Genomic DNA, 22,034 nt, shown 5'->3' with positions numbered 1-22,034 from the left:
CCTTTTTTAAGGAAGAAGGGAGACAGGTGTCAATAGCATTCAGAAGACACTTTTTTTACAGTGCCCAAAAGAGTACCCAACATTTGTGTAGAGATATAAATATTTGTGGAGAGGATCTTATTTAAAACCACCATATCTAATTTTCTCCAGTTTCTTGTTGATTTCCTGACGGTAGGACTAGCCGAAAAAGAGTTTGCTAAGTACTCCAAACTAAAACCAATAGCAAAGTGATACGACCCACATAGTGGAATAGCTGGAGAGCAGTGAATGTAGGATAAGCTGGAAAAATAGGATCTAATAAATGGCACCCCACATGAGTGGGGCCAGAATTATGCAATTCAGTGTTCATTGCTGCCAAATCAGAGATAAAAGTAACACTGATATTACATGTGGGATCTTCTAAGTGCATATTAAGGTCACCTAGAATAGAAAACTGTGCAGTGTGCATAAGAAAAGGAGTTATCAAACCAGGGAAGGACGAAGCACATGGACCAGACAGCCCAGGAGGGCGATATACTAGTATCCCAGAGTAAGTAAATGTAGGAGTTAGGGCCAGCTTGAATAAGGCTGCCTCACATTTCCTAAAAGGTTAATCTACACAGGTAGTCTTTTTTTATAAATTATAGCACTACCCCCACCTGTTTAAAAGCCCCTATCTTTCCTGACTATGGCGTAGTTAAGCGGCAAAGCAGCCGCAATGTCAGGACCAGAACTCTTGTGCAGCCATGTCTCAGTAAGAAACATGGCATCTGGTTGTTCACTGACCAAAAGATCAAAGATATCGGCTTTATGCTTGGGAAGAGAGCAGCAGTTAATACTAAGAAAAGAAAATTCCTTATTAGCAAGGGAGGTATTGTTACCAGAACGATATTTTTGTTTAATGATCACTGAAGTAGAATTATCGCAAGGCGCTAAATTAAAAGAAAAAACACAGTATAGGCAATTTTTGCCCCCGTCCTTGGGATGTAATAAGGTGCAATTAGGGAACGGTAAATTATGGCAACCCATTAGCTGCTTAGTAGAATAACATACCCTATGGGCCCTTTTTAGACCAGGGGTCATTGCCCTGTGTCACGTTCAGGCACGGACGGGCGCAGACTGGCTTGCCTTTGGCGTGCCCGCTGTGCGTCCGTTCTATGGCCATTAAAAAGAAATAGGTAGGATGGCGTGTCCCGACTAGAACGCTGCCCTGAGGGAGCGTGTGGCCGAATCAAGATGGCCACCGGGGGAGAAAAAGCCCTGTAAAATGCTTCGTGCCAAAGGGATTAAGGACTGAGTTTAACACACTCAGTTTACCATAAGAAAAGATGCAGCAGTCAACATCAATTCAAACAATTAGTTAAAAACACTATCACTACGGATTTACATTTAAAAATGAAACATAGTAGCAGTATAAAAGCAACAAGTTTGAGAACCTTTATGGCCATGCTATAGGATTTATAAAGCGCATGGCAACCCGAAGGCTTCCCAGTGCTGGTTGATGGAAATACCACTACACCAAGGCCAGAAGAGATACCCAAGGATCAGTTCCTAAAAAGCCATGTCTTAAGAGATTTTCGGAAGCTCAGCTTACTGTTCATAGAAAGAATGACCAGAGGGAGAGCATTCCACAGCTTGACCACATTAAAGCCAAAAGACCGTCCTCAACTTCGAGCCCTTCTGACTGTGGGGACGGTTACTAAAAATGAATTGGCGGATCTAAGAAGCCATTAGAGAAATAAGGGGTGACCAGTTGGTGAGAGATTGGAGGACCACTTGCTTAAAAAGCTCTGTGCACCAGGCAAAGAGATTTAAATTCAATCCTTTGAATGATGGGCTGCCAGTGGAGGTCAATCAGACCCTGTCTAGTTGAATGATGCCCAAGAGCAGTCTTGCGGCCACATTTTGGACGACCTGGAGCGTGAGTCACTGCTATGGGAGAACGTAGGTAAATCCAATAGCTTTAAGCCAGGTGAGAAAGGATCAGAGCCTGCACACCAGCCTACTGGAGGACTGGGGAAGAAGAATCTTGCACAACATGCATATGATTCCACAGCAGGCGGCTGACAGTCTAGTAGCCTGGTATTCCGTGGTCAGGATTTTTTGCAGCCATACCCCCAGGCTTTTTATGCCTGGTTTACGAGCGTGAAGAAGACCAAGGCAGACTGGCTAATAAAGGACTGCTTTGGGGCTGAGTATTTATCGCCAGAATCAGAACCTCTGTCTTTGCTTTATTCGGCTTAAGGCAAGACTTGTTCATCCAGCTGGCTACCTGTTCCAGACATGGTCCTAAGGTGGTCGCTGAATGGGGCAAGAGAAAAAACCAGCTGAGTATTGTGCGCTTGGTGAAGATTGAGATCCCAAAGGGAGTTACAATATCCTGCAAGGGTTGCAAGTAGATGTTGAGCAACGTAGGGCTAAGAGAGGACCCTTGCGGCACTCCACAGGTTACTGGTAGAATTGCAGAGGAACAAGTCTCATCGAAAACCTGGAAGGATCTCTCCTTTAAGAAGGAGCCTATCCAATCCAGAGCTTTCCCTCCAACACGGGCCTCGCTGATCCTCTTTGGGACAGGTGGACCTAAATGGACACTCAGTACAGGTATGTTTAGGACTTTCTAGTTCTCTGCCGGCTAAGCCTACCTTTTCTAATTTTGTTCCACTATCAAAAGGGGAAGTTATTCAGGCCTTACAAATGCCAGTCGGGATCGCCTGCCGATCCATGACCCCCAAATATTTTCCAAATAATATCGGAAGAGGTTAACCCGTACTTGACAATAATTTTTGAGTCCATGTTCGACTCTGGAACATTTCCTATGGAGTGGAAGAAAGCTTCAGTACTACCACGTCTGAAAAAACCTAATCTGGACGAATTGGACTCAAATAAGTACCGTCCAATTTCTAGGCTTCCGCTGCCAGCTAAAATAGTTCAAAAAGCCATGAATGCACAATTAGCATCCTTCTTGGAGAAAAATAATTTGTTGCATGATACTCAGTGCGGTTTCCGAAGTGGTTTCAGCGCTGAAACTGGTCTTATGGTGGCAACGGAAGCGATCTGGGCCACAGTGGACAAGGGAGGCAATGCCGCTCTTATTCTTTTAGATCTATCTGCAACCTTTGATACAGTCAACTGCAATATTCTGATTACTTGTATATAGCACTTGGGGATTCAAGGCACTGCATTAGAGCTACTGTAGTCTTTCTTGGCTGCTCGTATGCAATCAGTTGCCTTTAATGGCTTTACATCTAAACCCTACTCATTGCCATGTAGGGTGCCGCAGGGCTCATCTTTGAGCCCAACGCTTTTTAACCTTTTTGTAACTCCCCTGGCAGCTTTAATCAAGTCCTTTAGGATAGCGCTGGTGTCATACACCGACAATACCCAAATCGTGGTATCATTGTCTGAAAATGGCCTAGACATGAGTAAGACCTTTAAAAACTGTATGGTAGCAGTTGGCCGATGGATGGACCAGAACGGTCTCAAATAAAATTCAACAAAGACAGAGGTCATCCTGTTTGTAAATCTTCTCTCCTTCTGGTCACTTAGCTGGTGGCCTGAAGAAATGGGTTCTATTCCCAAGCCAGTGCAGAATGATAAAAAATCGTGGCATTTTGAATGTTATAGGGAGCAAATAAATAAAGTTGTTTCAAGTGCTATTTTCTCTCTACATATTTTCTCTATATATAATTAGGAAAATTGCCCAATTTTTACCTGCTGGAATGCTCGAGAAAGTGATTATCGCACTGGATCTTTTGCGAATAGTCTACTGCAATGGGCTTTTCTCTGAACTACCTTGGAAATATTTGAAAAAGCTGCAATCTGTTCAAAATGCAGCCGCTCAATTCATTACAAAGATTCTCAAGCCATTAGTTGTCTTCATTGGTTGCCGGTTAGGAAAAGTATTCTCTTTAAGGGACTTTACATAGCCTTTAAGACTCTGCAAGGCCATAGAATCAGCGAAGCCACGAAGGGATCGATCGGGAGGAATTTCCTTAATGAAATCGTGCTAAATAGCACACCAGATTCTTACGTTTGGCTCATGAGGCTTGTTCATCAACTTCAAAACAGTTGACTAAAAAACAACGTTTTTGCTAGGTACATTGTTTAACTTGCACTTTAATTCTCACTTTTTATTGAAGATTCCGATACGAGTTAGAGAAACGTGAGTGAGGTGGGGATTTGTGTACCCCGTCCTGAAGAAGGTATCTTTACACCGAAACATGTCGACGCACACAAAGAGGAGGTAACGCACATTGTCTGCATGGTAACCTCCCACACTCTTATTTTAACAGTACCAGCCCGGGGGCTCATTAAATAATTTTTAGTCACCCCACGAGCCAGGTCCTTTTTAACCTTCACTTAGTTCTAAACCCCACCATACACATAAAAACAACCCTTCACCCGCACCACACATAGTCTACCAAGTGCTCCCGCGTATTCGTAGGTCGCAGCACGCCGTACCCTGTAGAGGGGTACGATGACCCCGATGATGAAGCATGACACCAAGGGGCCTGTTGGTGTGTTAGGGGACCTAAAAACAAGAAGGGTGTTCCCCAAACTGGTGGATACACCCCTAAAACAAGGAGTGGATTCTGTTTGTTTATTTACATCTGCAAGGCTGGGGCCCGAAGTATCTTAGAGCTAGGATTAGATGGTATGTATCAAACAGGGCTCTCAGTTCAAGCTCGGCAGGAGATCTGTCTGTTAGATGTTTCAGACGTACTTCCTGGGGTGGCAGAAGCATTATACGGTCCGTGGCTCTACATTGGCTCTACATTGGAATCTCCTTCCTTGGGAATTGAAAAACATTACCTCTCTGCTTCGGTTCAGGAAGGAACTAAAGACCTGGCTATTCTCTCTGGACCTTTGAGGGAGGTATTCTTTCTGGGAAGTGGATATTATGGTTCTCTGATCATTTCGGTCATGGGTAGCGCCAAGATGCCTTCGGGCAACTGTTAGCACAGCACTTTATAAAAATAAAATCAAAATCTTTAAAAGAGTGGAATTGTCCATGGTGTTGGTGTCCTCTGAAAGGGATTCTGACATATGCCTGTAGTTTGGGCAATAAAAACACTCTAAAATTATATATATAGATATGACGTGATCAAGCCGTCTCCTCGGCGAAACGCGTTGTGGAATAAACAGCACTTCTTTGATGTCGGTGTTTACCTCGTTTTTGTCCTGAGAGCGGGCTTCTAAGACTTTTTTGAGTGAGAGAATATAGATATATATATATATCTATCTATATATATATCTATATATATATATATATATATATATATATATATATATATATATAGTACATACACACACATATTAATCAATGTCTATACAGATATATATGCTACATATATAAATAGATATATATACACATACACACTTATGTATGTATATGCATATATATCTATGTGTAGATATCGATGAATGTGTGTGTGTGTGTGTGTGTATAAATATATGTTTGAGGCATGTGGGCTGCTGAATTCATATCTTGTGCATAGATCGCCGCCTAGTGGTGGGTCCGGATGATTGCATTTGTTGTCTTGGAAGAGTCTTCGAAGTATCACGAGATAGGTGACTCCTCCCCTGGACTACAGTGCGCATGGGCATCTTCTCCATCCTCAGATTGTTTTTTTCCGCTATTGGGTTCGCATGCAAACTCATATACTCCAACTTTAGAATCAAAAACAAAACTTTTCTAAAGTCCAAAAGGCCTTCGATTCGACGGTATTGTTCTCGCTCGGTACCGCTCTACTCGATCCAGCCTTCCATCTCTAAGCGGTTGTTGACGCGGGCCGTTGGGCCTTTTCGACGCCACGTGAGCCGACCGTCAATGGAAAGAAGCCCGTTTAAAAAAGGTGCCCACAATGCCAATCCAAGTTCCCACATACTGATAAGCACTCAGTATGCAACAAGTGCCTTTCCCCAGACCATAAGGAGGAAAGCTGTCCAGCCTGCGCACAGTTTCGATCGGCGAAAACTATTTGGAACCGACGTGCCGCCAGGCAAGAAATGCAGCGACAGGCACCGGACCCGGACAACATCTTCGATGATGACCAGGATCTACAAGAAGCGCCAGACTCGGACCTAGAGATCGTCACCGTCGAGGACTACTCGGACTCCGATGACAACATCCCACTGGGGCAAACTGTGAGTACCCTGCCCCCAACACCATCTACCCCGTTACCAACGGCTCCGGTCAAGGCATCGCCAAAGGGCCTTAGCCAAGATCAGAAAAAAGTTTTGCTTGCCCCACCATCCGGCTCGGCTCCAAAACCGAAACCGTCCGAAACACCAGGGCCCAGTAACATCCTCCCAAAGAAGGTTCCAGATCCAATGAAGGTCGTCGACCCGAAGGGCGTCGATCCGAAAACGGGTGCACAGCCAAAGAGCGTCGAGCAGAAAAAGACTGTCGACCCCTAGAAGGCCGCGCAGCCCAAACTTGTCGAGCCAAAAGTGGTTGTCGAACCGAACAAGGGCACACAACCAAAAGACGCCGAACCAAAAAATTTCGCCGACAAGCGTTGGGCACCAAAATCCGTCGACCCGGCAAAAGGCGCCTTACCTAAACCCGCGTCGAGGCCAGAACAACCTATCGGCCCGAAGACACCGGCTCCGAAAACACCAGTTGATCCGAAAAATACAATCAACTCGGGAAAGTACACTCATCCAAGAAAGCCGAAGTCACCAGTCGATCCGAAAAGGAACATCGACTCGGAAAAGGACACTCCGAAGAAGAAGCCTACGGTGCACAAAAAACGCATCGAACCGAAAGTCACGGTCGACCTGAAAAAAGGCCCGAGCCGAAAAAATCGGCTACTAAGCCAAAAGTCGTCGACAAACCAAAGTCGAACACTCAACCCAGGACTGTTGAGTATGAACTCTTCCACCCAGATCCCTCTGACGACCAGAGACTGGTAAGGTTATCATCCTGCATAGGAAAAAGAGGCCTTTGGGCTTTGAACCTCAGTCCCCTATTCCATTGAAGAAAAAGGACTTTTGGACTTCTCCCTCTAGGCCCTTCATTCCCTTTAAACCTATCATGCCTACTACTCTTTTTAATCCCTACTCTCCTTATTCTCCTTCTCCACACCGGGACAATGAAGGTAACACAGGGATGAGCCACAGCCTCAATATGACTTCCCACAGGATCCTGAACCACAAGAGGAACCATGGGAAGAGCCAACTGACCCTTACAACACCCATCCCATCCCTGATATATCCTTTTATCCTACTAAGCCGTCACCTACTGATGACACCGTAGTTTTTAATTAACTCATAGACAGGGCTGCACAGTTCCACAACGTAGATATGCATAACGACCCTGTTGAGGAAGACTTCTTGTTTGACACCTTCCCTACATCAGAAAAAAGTGTCAAAACACTTCCCATGTTAAAGGGAGTTCTGAAACATGCACCTGACATATTTAAGGATACAGCCAGGGCAAAGGTAATCAACCCCAGAATAAAAAAAAAGCATAGGGCAGCTCCTACAGACACTACTTACATCAAAGGGCAGTTACCACTTGATTCCCTGGTAGTGGCCAACGCATGTAAAAGAGCCAACTCCCAAACCACTTCCCCCCGACAAGGAGTCAAAAATACTAGAGGCATCAGGGAAAAGAGTAGCAGCACAAGCCTCCAACTCGTGGAGGATCGCTAATACACAAGCCCTACAGGCTTGTTACGACAGTGCGCATTACGACCAACTTGAAACCCTAATGCAACACCTACCTGAGCCTTTTAAAGCACAAGCCCAAGATCTCATACAGGAGGGAAAATTCATAACAAATGCCTCCATCAAATGCGCACTTGACGCAGCAGACACTGCAGCTAGGTCAATCAACACTAGCGTCCTACTCCGCAGACATGCATGGCTGCGTATTTCTGGTTTTAAAAATGAGGTGCAGTCCACCATTCTTAACCAGCCTGTTAATCAGGATTTTTTATTTGGCCCTGCTGTCTACACCATTTTGGATAAAATGAAAAAGGACACAGAGACGGCGAAATCAATGGGGGCATTGCAATGTCAGCAACATAGAGGCTCCTTTCGTTGCTCCTCGTACAGAGCGAATACACGAGGAAATACCTCACAAACAACGGCCTCATACAAAAGTAACACACAAGGTTCCTTTACCAAAAACACAACCAGAGGAGGTTACAGAGCTAACAATACCAAGGGAAAAGGACGTGGAGGCAATAACACCAGAGCCTCCACTGCCTCAAAACAGTGACTCTATTACGCTACCTCCAGACCACTTAACACCGGTCGGAGGCAGACTCCAACAGTTCCTACCTGTCTGGAACGCAATTACCACAGACAGGTGGGTGAGAGAAATTATCCAGTCTGGCTACTGCATAGAACTGACTTCTACACCACCAAACATACCACCCAGACATCGTCCAATGTCCCGAGAAAACATGACCCTGTTACAACAAGAGGTGAACTGCATGCTAGAAAAGGGGGCCATAGAGCAAGTCCCTTTCCAACAGCAAGAGACAGGAGTATACTCCCTATATTTCCTTATTCCCAAGAAGGACGGCTCTCTCAGACCAATATTGGACCTCAGACCCCTAAATAAATACATCCTGTCGGAGCACTTTCATATGATAACACTACAACAAGTGCTCTGGTTGCTACAACAAGGGGATTTCGTAGCAACACTGGACCTCAAAGATGCGTATTTCCACATACCCATCCATCCAGCCCACAGAAAATACCTCAGGTTCACAATAGAAGGTCAACACTACCAATTCAAGGTTTTGCCCTTCGGGGTTACCACGGCTCCAAGAGTGTTTACAAAATGTTTAGCGACAGTGGCAGCACATCTCAGGAGGCAGCACGTCCATGTGTACCCTTACCTGGACGATTGGCTAGAAGCAAAATCGTACCAACAATGTGCAGCACACACGTCTCAGACAATCCAGCTGCTACACAGCTTAGGCTTCTCAATCAACTACACAAAATCACATCTGCAACCGTCCCACACACAGCAGTACCTGGGAGCCACCATAAACACCTCAGTGGCAAAGGCATATCCAAACTCAGCGAGAATAGCCAGTATGTAGACACTCATTCACAGATTCCTGCCAAAACACTCTTTGCCAGCTCAAGTCTTCATGCAGCTCATAGGCATAATGGCCTCCTGCATATTCATTTTCCCCCATGCCAGACTTCCGATGCGCCCAATGCAGGAATGCCTAGCACGGCAATGGAACCAGGCTCAAGGACAACTAAAAGACCTAATGTTGGTAGACAGTCGCAATCACAACTCTTTGCAGTGGTGGAACCCACAAAACCTTTCCAAGGGGCGACTGTTCCAAGAGCCGGTTCCACAACTAGTACTAACAGCGGACGCATCACTGACAGGCTGGGGAGCCTATCTCATTCAATACACAGTACAAGGGCTCTGGACAAACAAACAGAAAAGGCTGCATATCAACCAACTGGAATTGCTAGCAATATTCCTAGCCCTAAAAGCATTTCAGAAATACTTGTACAGCAAGACGGTGTTGAGCCGGACGGACAACATGACCGCGATGTACTATATCCAGAAACAGGGAGGAACACACTCTCCACAGCTATCCCATCTGGCACGAAGCATATGGAAGTGGGCGATTCCGAAAAACATTTTTCTCCTAGCAGAACACCTTCCAGAGAAGGACAATCAAGTTGCCAACCTGCTCAGCAGGCACATCCAACAACTACACAAATGGGAGATTCACCCCCAGGTTCTTCAGCCATTCTTCGAGGAGTGGGGTCACCCAGAAATAGACCTGTTCGACACAAAAGAAAACTCGAAATGCCAATACTTTGCCGCCAGGTTCCCACATCCATTGTCACAGGGCAATGCGATATGGATGAACTGGTCAGGCAGATTTGCGTACGCTTTTCCCCCAGCACCACTGATCCCGCTGGTGGCAACCAAACTGCGGCAACACTCCCTCACACTAATCCTAGTTGCTCCCACATGGGCGAGACAACCATGGTACACGACGTTCCTGGAACTCTCAGTAGTTCCCCATCAAAGACTGCGCCTTGCACCTCATCTTCTAACTCACAACCATGGAGAAATCAGACACCCAGATCCCAATCAAATGAACCTTGCGATCTGGCTCCTGAGGTCTTAGAGTTTGGATACCTTAACTTGCCCCCAGATTGCATGAACATCATTAGGGAGGCAAGAAGACCAACCACACGAGCGTGCTATGCAGCTAAATGGAAGAGATTTGTTATTTACTGCAACAATAACCAAATCAACCCCTTAGACGCTTCAATACAAAACATTATATGTTACCTGCGGCATCTACAAAGATGTAACTTAGCATTCTCTTCAATACAACTACACCTCGCTGCCATAGCAGCATACCTTCAAAACAAGCAACACCTTTCACTGTTTAGAATACCAGCAATCAAAGCCTTCATGGAGGGTTTGAAAAGGGTGATTCCTCCTAGGCACCCCCCTTCCCAAGTCTGGAATCTCAATATAGTACTTACCAGACTCAAGGGCCCTCCTTTCGAACCTTTACATTCATGCGAACTACAATTCCTAACGTTGAAATTTGCTTTCTTGGTGGCCATCACCTCACTCAGAAGAGTGAGTGAATTACAAGCGCTAACAATTCAAGAACCTTTCATGCAGGTACATGCCAACAGGGAGGTTCTTAGAACAAACCCTAAATTCATGCCTAAGGTTGTATCCAATTTCCATATCAACCAATCAATAGAACTGCCAGTGTTCTTTCAAAATCCACAGTCAGTAGCTGAGAGAGCCCTGCACACACTAGACTTTAAGAGAGCTCTTCTTTATTATGTGGACAGAACTAAATCCTTTAGGAAAAAAGCTGAGAACCGTAGGTGCGACGAGACCTCGAGGGACTGGCCATCATCTGAACTGCACGACTCTTATCCAGCACGACCGCCGAGGGATCCTCTGGTGAGTGCTTTGGGGTCCGAGAAGCCCTGACCCTGAGCAGCTCCAGCACCGAAGTCCAGCCTCCTAGCATCTCCACGATCTGCGTGGGGCCCTTCTGCTTTTTGCTGCTCACCGCGTTGTTTGGCTACTAGCCCGCTGGCTTGTGGCCTTCTTAACGACGCCCGACGACATCACTGCTGCTGGTCTGGTTGCTCCAGACTGGCCCTTGCTCCCTTCCAAAAGAGGAGCACCCCGGACCCTCCTGGTCCCCTCCAGACGCCATTTTGAGTCCACCGCGTGGGCTTGAATTTGCCAAGACTTGTTGCCCCAATCCTGGGTCCAGCGACGTCGACAGCATCATCCATCGTGGGACAGCTCGCTCCTCCATCCTGGTCGCCGACAACGCCTCCTGGTCCGTGAGACTACAGAGCCCAGCGTCGCCCACTCACCTAGTCGAGGTGACTACCATCCGGTGCCCTCCTGGTGCCACCTGACTACTGGCTAGTAGTCACGAACTTGGTCCCCTCTGCTTTCAGGTGTCATCCATCTTCGATCCAGGCTGCCTGCCAGCAACTTCTTTCTTCAGGCTCCTGGTTCGTCTACGAGGATTCCCGACGTCTTTTGAGACATATGCAGCTGCAGCCCCTGGGCTAGGTAAACTTGGCATTTCGGTGCCCCAGCATAGCCTCACTATCCAAGGGTCAGGATCCACTGTCGTTTTCGACCTACCTAGTCGGGTTCGCCCGAGAACACTAACTTTGCCTTTACTAGCTCCCATAGACTTTGTCCCGCATCCCGCATGAGAGTGCACCCTCTGCACCCGAGTCCCCTAGGCCTCCTACTAGTAATCTGAAGGTTCAGTAACGTAGTCCTAGCGATTCCAAAGCCTATTAGTACAGTACTTACCTGCTAGTAATTTCGCATTCCACTTTCATAGTATATGGTTTTTCGTGCCCCTCTGGCATTTGTGTAAATTGTGCAACTTGAAGTATTTCCGTAAGAGTTTTGTTGTGTGCTTAGTACCCTGTCCTCATAAAGAGTACAGGGCTGTTGTGATCTAAATAAATACACTGTTTATTTTCATAACACTTGTGTGGTGTCCTTTCACTTGGTGTTCAAGGGGTATATGTGATGGTATAACAGCTGGCTTAACACGCCCTCTAGAGTTTAGCCCGAAGACTGCTCGTATCCACGCTACTAGGATAGCTGGTCTATAAGGTTGACTTACAACCAATAACCATAAGAGTTGTTTGGACTGATACAAAGTGCTCACTAGAATAGTGAACATTATATATCAGGCCAACTTCTCACAGCCTTTGCACCACAACACAAAGGGAATCCAATTTCAAAATCAGGAATAGCCAGATAGATAGTTAAATGCATTCAAATATGCTATCAAAAGGCAAAACGCACTTTAACCGTCCCCCCAAGAGCACACTCCACAAGGAAAATGGGGGCATCCATGGCTTTCCTAGGAAATATTCCTCTTGAAGATATCTGTAAGGCAGCCACATGGACTACCATACACACGTTCACAAAACATAACTGTGTAGATGTGCAAACAAAACAGCAAGCTGCTGTAGGCCAGGATGTCCTCAATACTCTTTTTCAAACTGCTGCAGCTGGCATAGGTAGCCACCGCTAGAGGAGAGATACTGCTATACAGTCTATGCATAAGATATGAATTCAGCAGCCCACATGCCTCGAACGGAATATGCTACTTACCAGTATGCATCTGTTCTTGGCATGCAGGGCTGCTGACATTCATATCGCCCACCCTCCTCCCCGGTGCCTGTAGCAGCTGCAGCATTATCTCTGGCATGGCCATCTCTTACTTTACTATCTCCATCTCTGCCACAATGGCGAAAAACAATCTGAGGATGGAGAAGATGCCCATGCGCACTGTAGTCCAGGGGAGGAGTCACCTATCTCATGATACTTCGAAGACTCTTCCAAGACAACAAGTGCAATCATCCGGACCCAACACTAGGCGGCGATCTATGCACAAGATATGAATGTCAGCAGCCCTACATGCCAAGAACAGATGCATACTGTTAAGTAGCATATTCCATACAGTTTGCGTTTGATAATTTTCTGTTACTATGGCCTAAGTGGAGAAATGTCAAATGAATACTTGAATTTCAAAAAGGTTTACATTAAAATGGCATAGCTTTTATTTTCATAATACGATACCTTACCCACTTCTCTTCCCAATGAAGCCCTCGTTGTGTTCCATGTAAAGTGCACTAATGCCACCTTGTTACAGCAGCTCTATATGAAACTGCTCAGTAAAGGAAGACTCTTTTTATATGTCATATTCTTACTATTGGTCACTAGCAATCTTCATGTTTGATGTGTTGGATTTATTGCACTGCCTTGACGCTAGACTGTATCATTTTGGGTCTGGGAATTATTGTTTTTCCTTGATTAGATCAATGGTCTATTTTGTCTTTTTTCAGGGATCGAGAAGAAAGACTGGCTGCACTCACTGCAGCTCAGCAAGAAGCAATGGAGGAGTTGCAGAAAAAGATTCAGCTTAAGGTATTAAGTGTACACGTATCAACTCAGCACTGACTTTTAACAATGCGCACTAGTAATTGACGGATGGTTACACCTCTTCTTTCTAAAGTATTAAGTACTTCCATCTTACATGTTTTCAACATTTATATCTAGTCATTGTCCATCTTGGCTGTATTAAGAGCTTTGTATGGTTAGCAGAGCATGAGCTATGTCAAAACGTGTCCCTTTAAACATTGCCTTTAGCATTGTTTGGGTGACCACGACTTTTAGGTAGTGTGCAGTAGTGTTACTGCAGCATGTTTACCTCCTTTTTCCTTTAACATGAAACCTTCCGCATCGTGGTTGGCCAACAGCCCCTTTAAAAAGCACTTAGTAATCCCCCCCTGTTGGACAGGCCACATGAAGGGCCGCCCTCCCCCGGCCCAACCCGGCCCGAGCCCGGTCACACAGGTACCACACACCACCATTGCACGTCCTCCGTCCCCTCAGGGACCCCTGCCTTCGAACATATCGACCTCGTGGACCCGATCCACGGCTGGCCCGCGCGCCCATCCTGGGCGCCATCTTGGACACTCCACCACGAGGCCGCCTGGCCCCCGATCGACCTCAACCCTGGGCCTGGCCAGGCCTCAGACATCCCGGCACCACCATCCACCCAGGAGGTGAGCGGGCTACTTGGCAAGTCAATGGGAGAAAGAGGTGTCGATGGCTCTCCCCGCCAAGTGCCGCTCGCCCATCGCCTCCCCGGGCGCTGGCCCCACCCCCCTGCTGGGTGTCTGGACTCCCCCATCCCGGACCTCCCGACCTCCAAGTGCGAGGGTCCGGACATCAAAGAACACCAGCCCTATAACTGGGGCAGCTCCAGAGCAGGAAGGCAGTTGTATCTTGGAGTCGAGAGACGTAAAGAAGAACTCATCCTTGACGGACTACTGGCGCTGCCGTAGCTCTGCCTTGTGCACCATCGCCCTGCCTGCTGGTGCTGCCGCAACCTTCGTAACCTTCGTAATCCTTCATCGTCGTCGGGACCTGCTGGCGTGGCCGCGGACCGTTTGCAACCATCATCTTCATCGGGACCTGCTGGCTCCGCCGCGGACCGTCGCTTCCTTCGTCCATCTCGGGACCTGCTGGCTCCGCCGCGGCCCGATCATCTAGAACGCCGAGCTCGAGGATTGAGAGCTATTTCCATCTTTTGGTAACCAAGACTGTCCCGCTACCCTTTCCCCAAACCAGAGACCAGAATCGAGGGGACCCCTGAGTCCAGACCTCCTTGTACCATTTTATCGTACTTTAAGAATCGCCTATAAAATCTCGTTGAACCTTACCCTTGTGTGGTGTCCGTCTGTGGGGGGGAAGTTACTTGTCTGTACGGTCACTGGAGTCGGCTCTCCCTGGAGACCGCTCCCCTTATCCTCGGCCGACCCTCCCGGTCCGTCTAACATTGGTGGCAGCGGTGGGATCCGAATCACCGCATAATCGTACAGACAGTAGCTCACCCCACGACGAAATCAAGATGACAACTAAAGAAAGCGGATCCACCGAGAAATTCCAGATGGAGAAATTGGACGAGTACAACCATCGTGAACTAAAACAATTCTGCATCGAACTAGGTATCGCTACCACCGGACTAAGTACCAAAGACTATTTCAAGCATGCCCTAGAGTCTTGGGCAGAGACCGGGGTCGCCGGAACCCCCGATCGAAGCATCGCAGGAAAAACCACCATGGCTCCTGAAGAGCAAAGAACGGGTCTCTCGCAAGACGAGATCCAGGAACGAGAAAGAACCCGACTACACGAGCTAGAAATGGCTCGGCTCAAAATGGACGTTGAACTTAAGTTGGCCGAACAGAAAATAAACTTAGAGCACCTGCGTCTCCGAGAAGAAAGAGAGGAGAAACAGAGACAAAGGGAGCTCGAGGAAAAGAAACTGGCATATGAACACGAGCAACGACTAGCTGAGATTGATTTACGCAAGCAGAATAAAGAAATAGGGGTGTTCGAGCAACCCCACACCCCAGGGACAACGGAGAAAAAGGTACACATCCCCAAGGACGTCGTTCGAGAATACTTCCGAGAGGACGACATCCAGCAATGGTTTAAAGCCTACGAAATCGCTATGACTGCACACCGGATCGATAGAAACGACTGGGGAGCCGGCCTATGGGGGAGATTCCTCAATGAGGGCCGCGACACCCTGCTACAGCTCCCGGACCACCAGATGACCTCCTATGACCATATGAAAGCTGCCCTCCTCACCCGCTATGGCCTCACACCCGAAATGTACCGTCAGAGGTTCCGAGACTGCACCCGCATCCCGGGTACAACTTGGGTGGACTATGTAACCTACTTTAGCCGAGCCTTCGAGGGCTGGATCAAAGGAAGCAAGGTTACAACCTACGAACAACTGTTCAATCTCATGGTATGGGAGCACCTATCGAACAATTGCTTTATTGAACTCCGCCAGCACCTCCTCGACAGCAAGTTAACCGATCCCCGGCAGCTCGCAGCCGAAGCTGACCGATGGGAAATCACCAGAGTGGGCCGGAATGGGTCCTACGAACAGAACCGGAACAACAATGGTCAGCACCGTCCCCGAGGAGGAGGAGGAGGCCAAGGACGCGGAAGAGACAACGCTCCGGTCGCCCCCGCGGTCAGCACCACCCCCCCGGCCAACCGGGGCAGCGCCCCAGCGCGACCGGGATACCGAGCCAATGTTACGTGCCATCGATGCCAACGAGTCGGCCACTATGCCAACGATCCAAATTGCCCACAGTACCAGAGCCCAAGACCCCGCCAGGTGGCTGCTGCTGCCCTGGGGGAAGAACAGATCTCCGAGGAGCAAGAAGAATATGAGCAAGAGCATCAGGAATGGGAGCCAGCCGCCATGGCTCTAGCCTGCTTAGGGGGGAAAGACATGGTCCCGCGGGTCCCCCTACCCGCTAACACCCAGAAGTACAGCCAATGGGTGAGCATCAATGGACGCCGGGCTGAAGCCCTTCGTGACACTGGGGCCAGTGTAACAGCCGTCCGCTGTCACCTGGTGACCCCGGAACAGTATCTACCGAACATTCTCTGCCCTGTACGTTCAGCCGATAACTCGGAAAGTCTGTGTCGGATGGCCTGCGTCCCTTTCGAATGGGGGGGGGTCTCCGGCATGTTGAAAGTCACGGTCCGAGACGATGCCCCCGTAGACTGCCTCCTGGGGAATGACCTTGAAAGCTCCCCGTGGGCCGCCGTAGAACGAAGAGAACACCTGGGGATGTTAGGCGTCCCGGACTGGGCGTGCGTCACCACCCGGTCCATGGCCGCCCGTGCCAGCCCCCGCCCAGAGGAACCCGAATGGCCAGCGCCACCGCCTCCGGTCGCCCCAGCCGAAACCACCGACCGTGACGTCCCCCCAGAACAAGCTCAACCTCCAGAACTCACTAACCTCGACCAGTGGCCTCAAGAGGGGGGGCCCACGCAAGAACAATTTCGCCATGAACAGAAGACCTGTCCCTCCCTCGAGGGACTCCGCCAGCAAGCGCTCGCCCAAGGCGCAGGGGATACCTCCGGCACTCACTGGGTCTACTGGGACAATGACCTGCTGTACAGTGAGCAAAGAATCGCGGAGCTGGGGGCCAGCCGAGTACTGGTGGTGCCCCTCCGTTTTAGAGACTTTCTGCTAAACCTGGCCCACAATGTCCCCCTGGCGGGACACCTGGGTCAAGATAAAACCTACAGTCGTCTGGTGACCCACTTCTTCTGGCCCAAAATGAGGAACGATGTACACCAGCATTGCCGATCTTGCCCCACGTGCCAAGCCAGTGGAAAGAGCGGCCGCAAACTAAAAGCCCCCCTGCAACCTTTTCCCGTGGTCACCACCCCGTTCGAGAGGGTCGGGATAGACATCGTGGGGCCCCTGGACCCGCGCACAAAACAAGGTCATCGGTTCATCCTGGTGCTAGTGGACCACGCCACCCGCTACCCCGAGGCTGTTCCCCTGCGAACTGTGACAGCCCCGGTAGTCGGCCGGGCTCTAATGGGGATCTTCTCCCGTGTGGGCTTCCCCCGAGAAGTCGTCAGCGACAGAGGCACGAACTTTATTTCTAAATATATGAAGTCCCTCTGGCAACAGTGCGGGGTTACCTACCGATTCACGACCCCCTATCACCCTCAAGGAAACGGACTCGTTGAGCGGTTCAACCGCACGCTCAAAGGGATGATCGGGGGGTTGGAAGAACCCCTCCGTCGCCAGTGGGATGTACTGCTGCCGTGCCTCCTCTTCGCATATCGAGAGGTTCCCCAGAAGTCCCTGGGCTTCAGCCCGTTTGAACTGCTATATGGACATCCAGTGCGGGGGCCGCTCAGCCTAGTCAAAGAGGGCTGGGAGATGCCCCCTCTAAAGAACCCACCAGATGTCTTCCGGTACCTCCTAACACTCCGCAACCAGACCCGGCGGTTCAGAGAGCTGGCAAAAGCCAACCTAGAGGCCAGTCAAGAGGACATGAAAAAGTGGTATGACCGGAATGCCTCCTCCATCGAATTTGAACCTGGGCAACAGGTATGGGTGATGTCCCCCACCGAACCCTGCGCCCTGCAAGACAAGTGGACGGGGCCCTTCAAAGTAGTCGAGCGCAAGGGTCCTGCCACCTATCTCATCGACATGGAATCTTCCCGGAACCCCCTCCGGGTCCTCCACGCTAACAGACTGAAACCCCACTTTGTGCGCTCCGAACTCGGCCTCCTGATGGCCACCGACAATGGGGTTGAAGAAGACTCCGAGCCCCTCCCTGACCTCCTACGGACTCAGGAGAAAGACGGCTCCGTGGATGGGGTCCGACTCTCGGAGGCCCTCACCCGAGAGCAACACCAGGAGTGTCGAGTCCTCCTGTCACAGTTCGCCAACCTGTTCTCCCTCACCCCAGGGGTCACTTCCTGGTGTGTGCACGATGTGGACACGGGGGACAACCCCCCTATCCGCCACCGGGCCTACCGCGTGCCAGATCGGGTACGGGCCTGCATCCAGGAAGAGGTAGCCAAAATGCTCACACTCGGGGTCATCGAGCCCTCAGACAGCCCCTGGGCCAGTCCTGTAGTACTGGTCCCCAAAGCGGCCGCCCCTGGCACCCCACCGGAACTCCGGTTCTGCATCGACTACCGGGGCTTGAATGCGGTCACCAGAACAGACGCACATCCCATCCCCCGGGCGGATGAACTAATCGACCGCATGGGAGCTGCCCGCTACCTCAGCATTTTCGACCTGACGGCGGGCTACTGGCAAATCGGCCTCACACCCCGGGCCCAAGAACGTTCTGCCTTTTCCACCCCCGATGGGCATTACCATTTCAAGGTCATGCCCTTCGGCATGAAAAATGCCCCAGCAACATTTCAGCGGCTCGTCAATCAGGTCCTGGCAGGACTCGAAGGGTTCAGTGCCGCCTACCTAGACGACATCGCTGTATACAGCCACCATTGGTCCGAGCACCTCCACCACCTCCGAGCAGTGCTACAAGCCCTTCAGCGAGCTGGCCTCACGATCAAGGCCAGCAAATGTCAAATTGGGCAAGAATCCGTGACCTACCTCGGGCACCAGGTGGGAAGCGGCCTGGTGGCCCCTCTGCAGCTCAAAATTGCCGCCATCCAGTCCTGGCAGCCACCCATCACCCAGACCGAGGTACGAGCCTTCCTGGGCCTCACGGGCTATTACCGAAGGTTCGTGAAAGACTATGGTACTATCGTGGGGCCCCTCACAGAACTCACGTCAAAAAATCAACCCAAAAAAGTCAACTGGACCCCGGAGTGCCAAACAGCATTCGAACAATTGAAAGCCGCCATGTGTTCCGCCCCGGTGCTCCAGGCCCCCGACTACAACCGGGAGTTCGTCGTCCAGACGGATGCCTCCGACCATGGCATTGGGGCAGTCCTGTCTCAAGTGAACACCGAAGGCCTTGATCAGCCAGTGGCCTTCATCAGCAGGCGCCTCCTACCACGGGAACAACGCTGGAGCACCATAGAGAGGGAGGCCTTCGCTGTGGTATGGGCCCTCAAGAAGCTCCGGCCCTACCTCTTTGGCACACACTTTCGGGTGCAGACCGATCACCGACCCCTGCAGTGGCTGATGCAGATGCGGGGGGAAAACCCGAAGTTACTACGTTGGTCCATCTCCCTACAAGGGATGGACTTCACAGTTGAACACCGGCCTGGGCCGGATCACGCCAACGCAGATGGCCTGTCCCGGTTCTTCCGCCTCGACGAGGAGAGTCCCCAAGAGGATGGGTAACTCTCCCCGCCTTCAGCTGGGGGGGACGCATATTAGACATGCCACATGAAGGACCGCTCTCCCCCGGCCCAACCCTGCCCGAGCCCGGTCACACAGGTACCACACACCACCATTGCACGTCCTCCGTGCCCTCAGGGACCCCTGCCTTCGAACATATCGACCTCGTGGACCCGATCCACGGCTGGCCCGCGCGCCCATCCTGGGCGCCATCTTGGACACTCCACCACGAGGCCGCCTGGCCCCCGATCGACCTCAACCCTGGGCCTGGCCAGGCCTCAGACATCCCGGCACCACCATCCACCCAGGAGGTGAGCGGGCTACTTGGCAAGTCAATGGGAGAAAGAGGTGTCGATGGCTCTCCCCGCCAAGTGCCGCTCGCCCATCGCCTCCCCGGGCGCTGGCCCCACCCCCCTGCTGGGTGTCTGGACTCCCCCATCCCGGACCTCCCGACCTCCAAGTGCGAGGGTCTGGACATCAAAGAACACCAGCCCTATAACTGGGGCAGCTCCAGAGCAGGAAGGCAGTTGTATCTTGGAGTCGAGAGACGTAAAGAAGAACTCATCCTTGACGGACTACTGGCGCTGCCGTAGCTCTGCCTTGTGCACCATCGCCCTGCCTGCTGGTGCTGCCGCAACCTTCGTAACCTTCGTAATCCTTCATCGTCGTCGGGACCTGCTGGCGTGGCCGCGGACCGTTTGCAACCATCATCTTCATCAGGACCTGCTGGCTCCGCCGCGGACCGTCGCTTCCTTCGTCCATCTCGGGACCTGCTGGCTCCGCCGCGGCCCGATCATCTAGAACGCCGAGCTCGAGGATTGAGAGCTATTTCCATCTTTTGGTAACCAAGACTGTCCCGCTACCCTTTCCCCAAACCAGAGACCAGAATCGAGGGGACCCCTGAGTCCAGACCTCCTTGTACCATTTTATCGTACTTTAAGAATCGCCTATAAAATCTCGTTGAACCTTACCCTTGTGTGGTGTCCGTCTGTGGGGGGGAAGTTACTTGTCTGTACGGTCACTGGAGTCGGCTCTCCCTGGAGACCGCTCCCCTTATCCTCGGCCGACCCTCCCGGTCCGTCTAACACCCCCCCTTAATAATATCATAAAGGATCTGGGGCATAACTTAAACCTTGTTTTGCAGTGCTGGCGAACCAGGGAGTTCCATGTGCCATTATTCAAATTGTTGGAAGCACCACATTCAGTCGCCCCTCAGCATGTGGGTCAACTTTTACTCACACTCGTGTTTTTGGTCTATTATTAAAAAAAAACGTGTTGCCTATATTTAATTGAAAACAATCTGCCTTGTTTGTAAATGGGCTGTGTTCATTGCACGACATGTACCTTATTAACTTTATTCTGCCAGTGTGTTTTGTTGTATGCCGAGAAATGGTGGGAGAAATTTCTGGGACTTTTTATGTTTGGCGCAGTTGAGAGAAAATATTTCCTTTGGAATCGAGTGGCACACTTATGATGCCACGGCAAACATATGCTATTATAATAGAAGGTCTGCTTAGGAAGATGTTCTCTCTCACATGAAATTCCTTTCTTCATTGAGTTGGCATAAGTAGAAGTGTCTTAACATAAAGGGTCCCAGATTTGTGTGACACTTGCTACTTGTGGAGTAATGGTTGGTTCTTTTATGACTGCCATTTTTAGTTCGCAGCCAATCCGACAACTCAATTGTGTGGTATACGAAAGATATCTTGGGGAGTTTCAGAAAGTTGACCTGAAAATGCATTCTTCCCGTTGCTGACCATTGGCTGTGTAGTTTGTAACTCACATTTTATTGCTTTCCATTTTCTGGCTTAAGCTCTCTAGGTTCACTTTGTCCTTCCCATGTCAAAATTAAATCTTATTTACCAGTATCCTTCCGAGAGCTATCTTTCTGTAGACAGGCCTATACAACTTGTTCTGATCTCATCACATTTGCTGTTCATTCAAAGACCGAGGTCAATAGTTAAGCTGTCTCTTCCAGAGCGCTCTGTGTTTACTTTGCTTTCAGCTGACTTCAGTCTCCACATGGAGCCTACTCGTGCCCCACCTATGCTCCATTTATGAGGCTGTAACACAATCCTTAAATAGCACATCATGTAACAAGCAGATGAGATTTTTCTTTTTTTTAAGACCCGGAGAGATAAGTGTCTTGCTCAGTATCACAGGAGTTTGCAGCAGCGACGTCATCCCTGATTTTTAAAGTATGTTGTGCCTGCTTTAGTTTTAATAGATAAATTACACATATATGTGCTACTTTAACAAGAAATACTCCCCATCATTACACCTTTAAGAGCCACCTCCACACGCCCCTCGGTCTCCTGTCTGTAGCCTTTCTACCCGCAGCTCCCGGGAAGTACTTTCTATTCATGC

The 22,034-nt window shown here is 49.8% G+C and overlaps 1 protein-coding gene across 2 annotated transcripts in view; it reads left to right on the top strand.

The window, feature by feature from the left end:
• The window catches only part of SCAPER (S-phase cyclin A associated protein in the ER), a 3,157,511-nt gene that overhangs the window by 1,256,273 nt on the left and 1,879,204 nt on the right, over window positions 1-22,034 (top strand). For both annotated transcript variants that reach the window (XM_086959426.1, XM_086959427.1), the window contains exon 18: window positions 13,351-13,432. In XM_086959426.1, coding sequence (XP_086815552.1) covers window positions 13,351-13,432 — 82 coding nt within the window. The remainder of the gene's footprint in view (window positions 1-13,350; window positions 13,433-22,034) is intronic.

Source organism: Lissotriton vulgaris, chromosome 2_2 (assembly GCF_964263255.1).
Source record: "Lissotriton vulgaris chromosome 2_2, aLisVul1.2, whole genome shotgun sequence".
Lineage (NCBI taxonomy): Eukaryota > Metazoa > Chordata > Amphibia > Caudata > Salamandridae > Lissotriton > Lissotriton vulgaris.
Note: the sequence above shows the minus strand (reverse complement) of the source record. Positions and strands in the feature narration are given on the sequence as shown.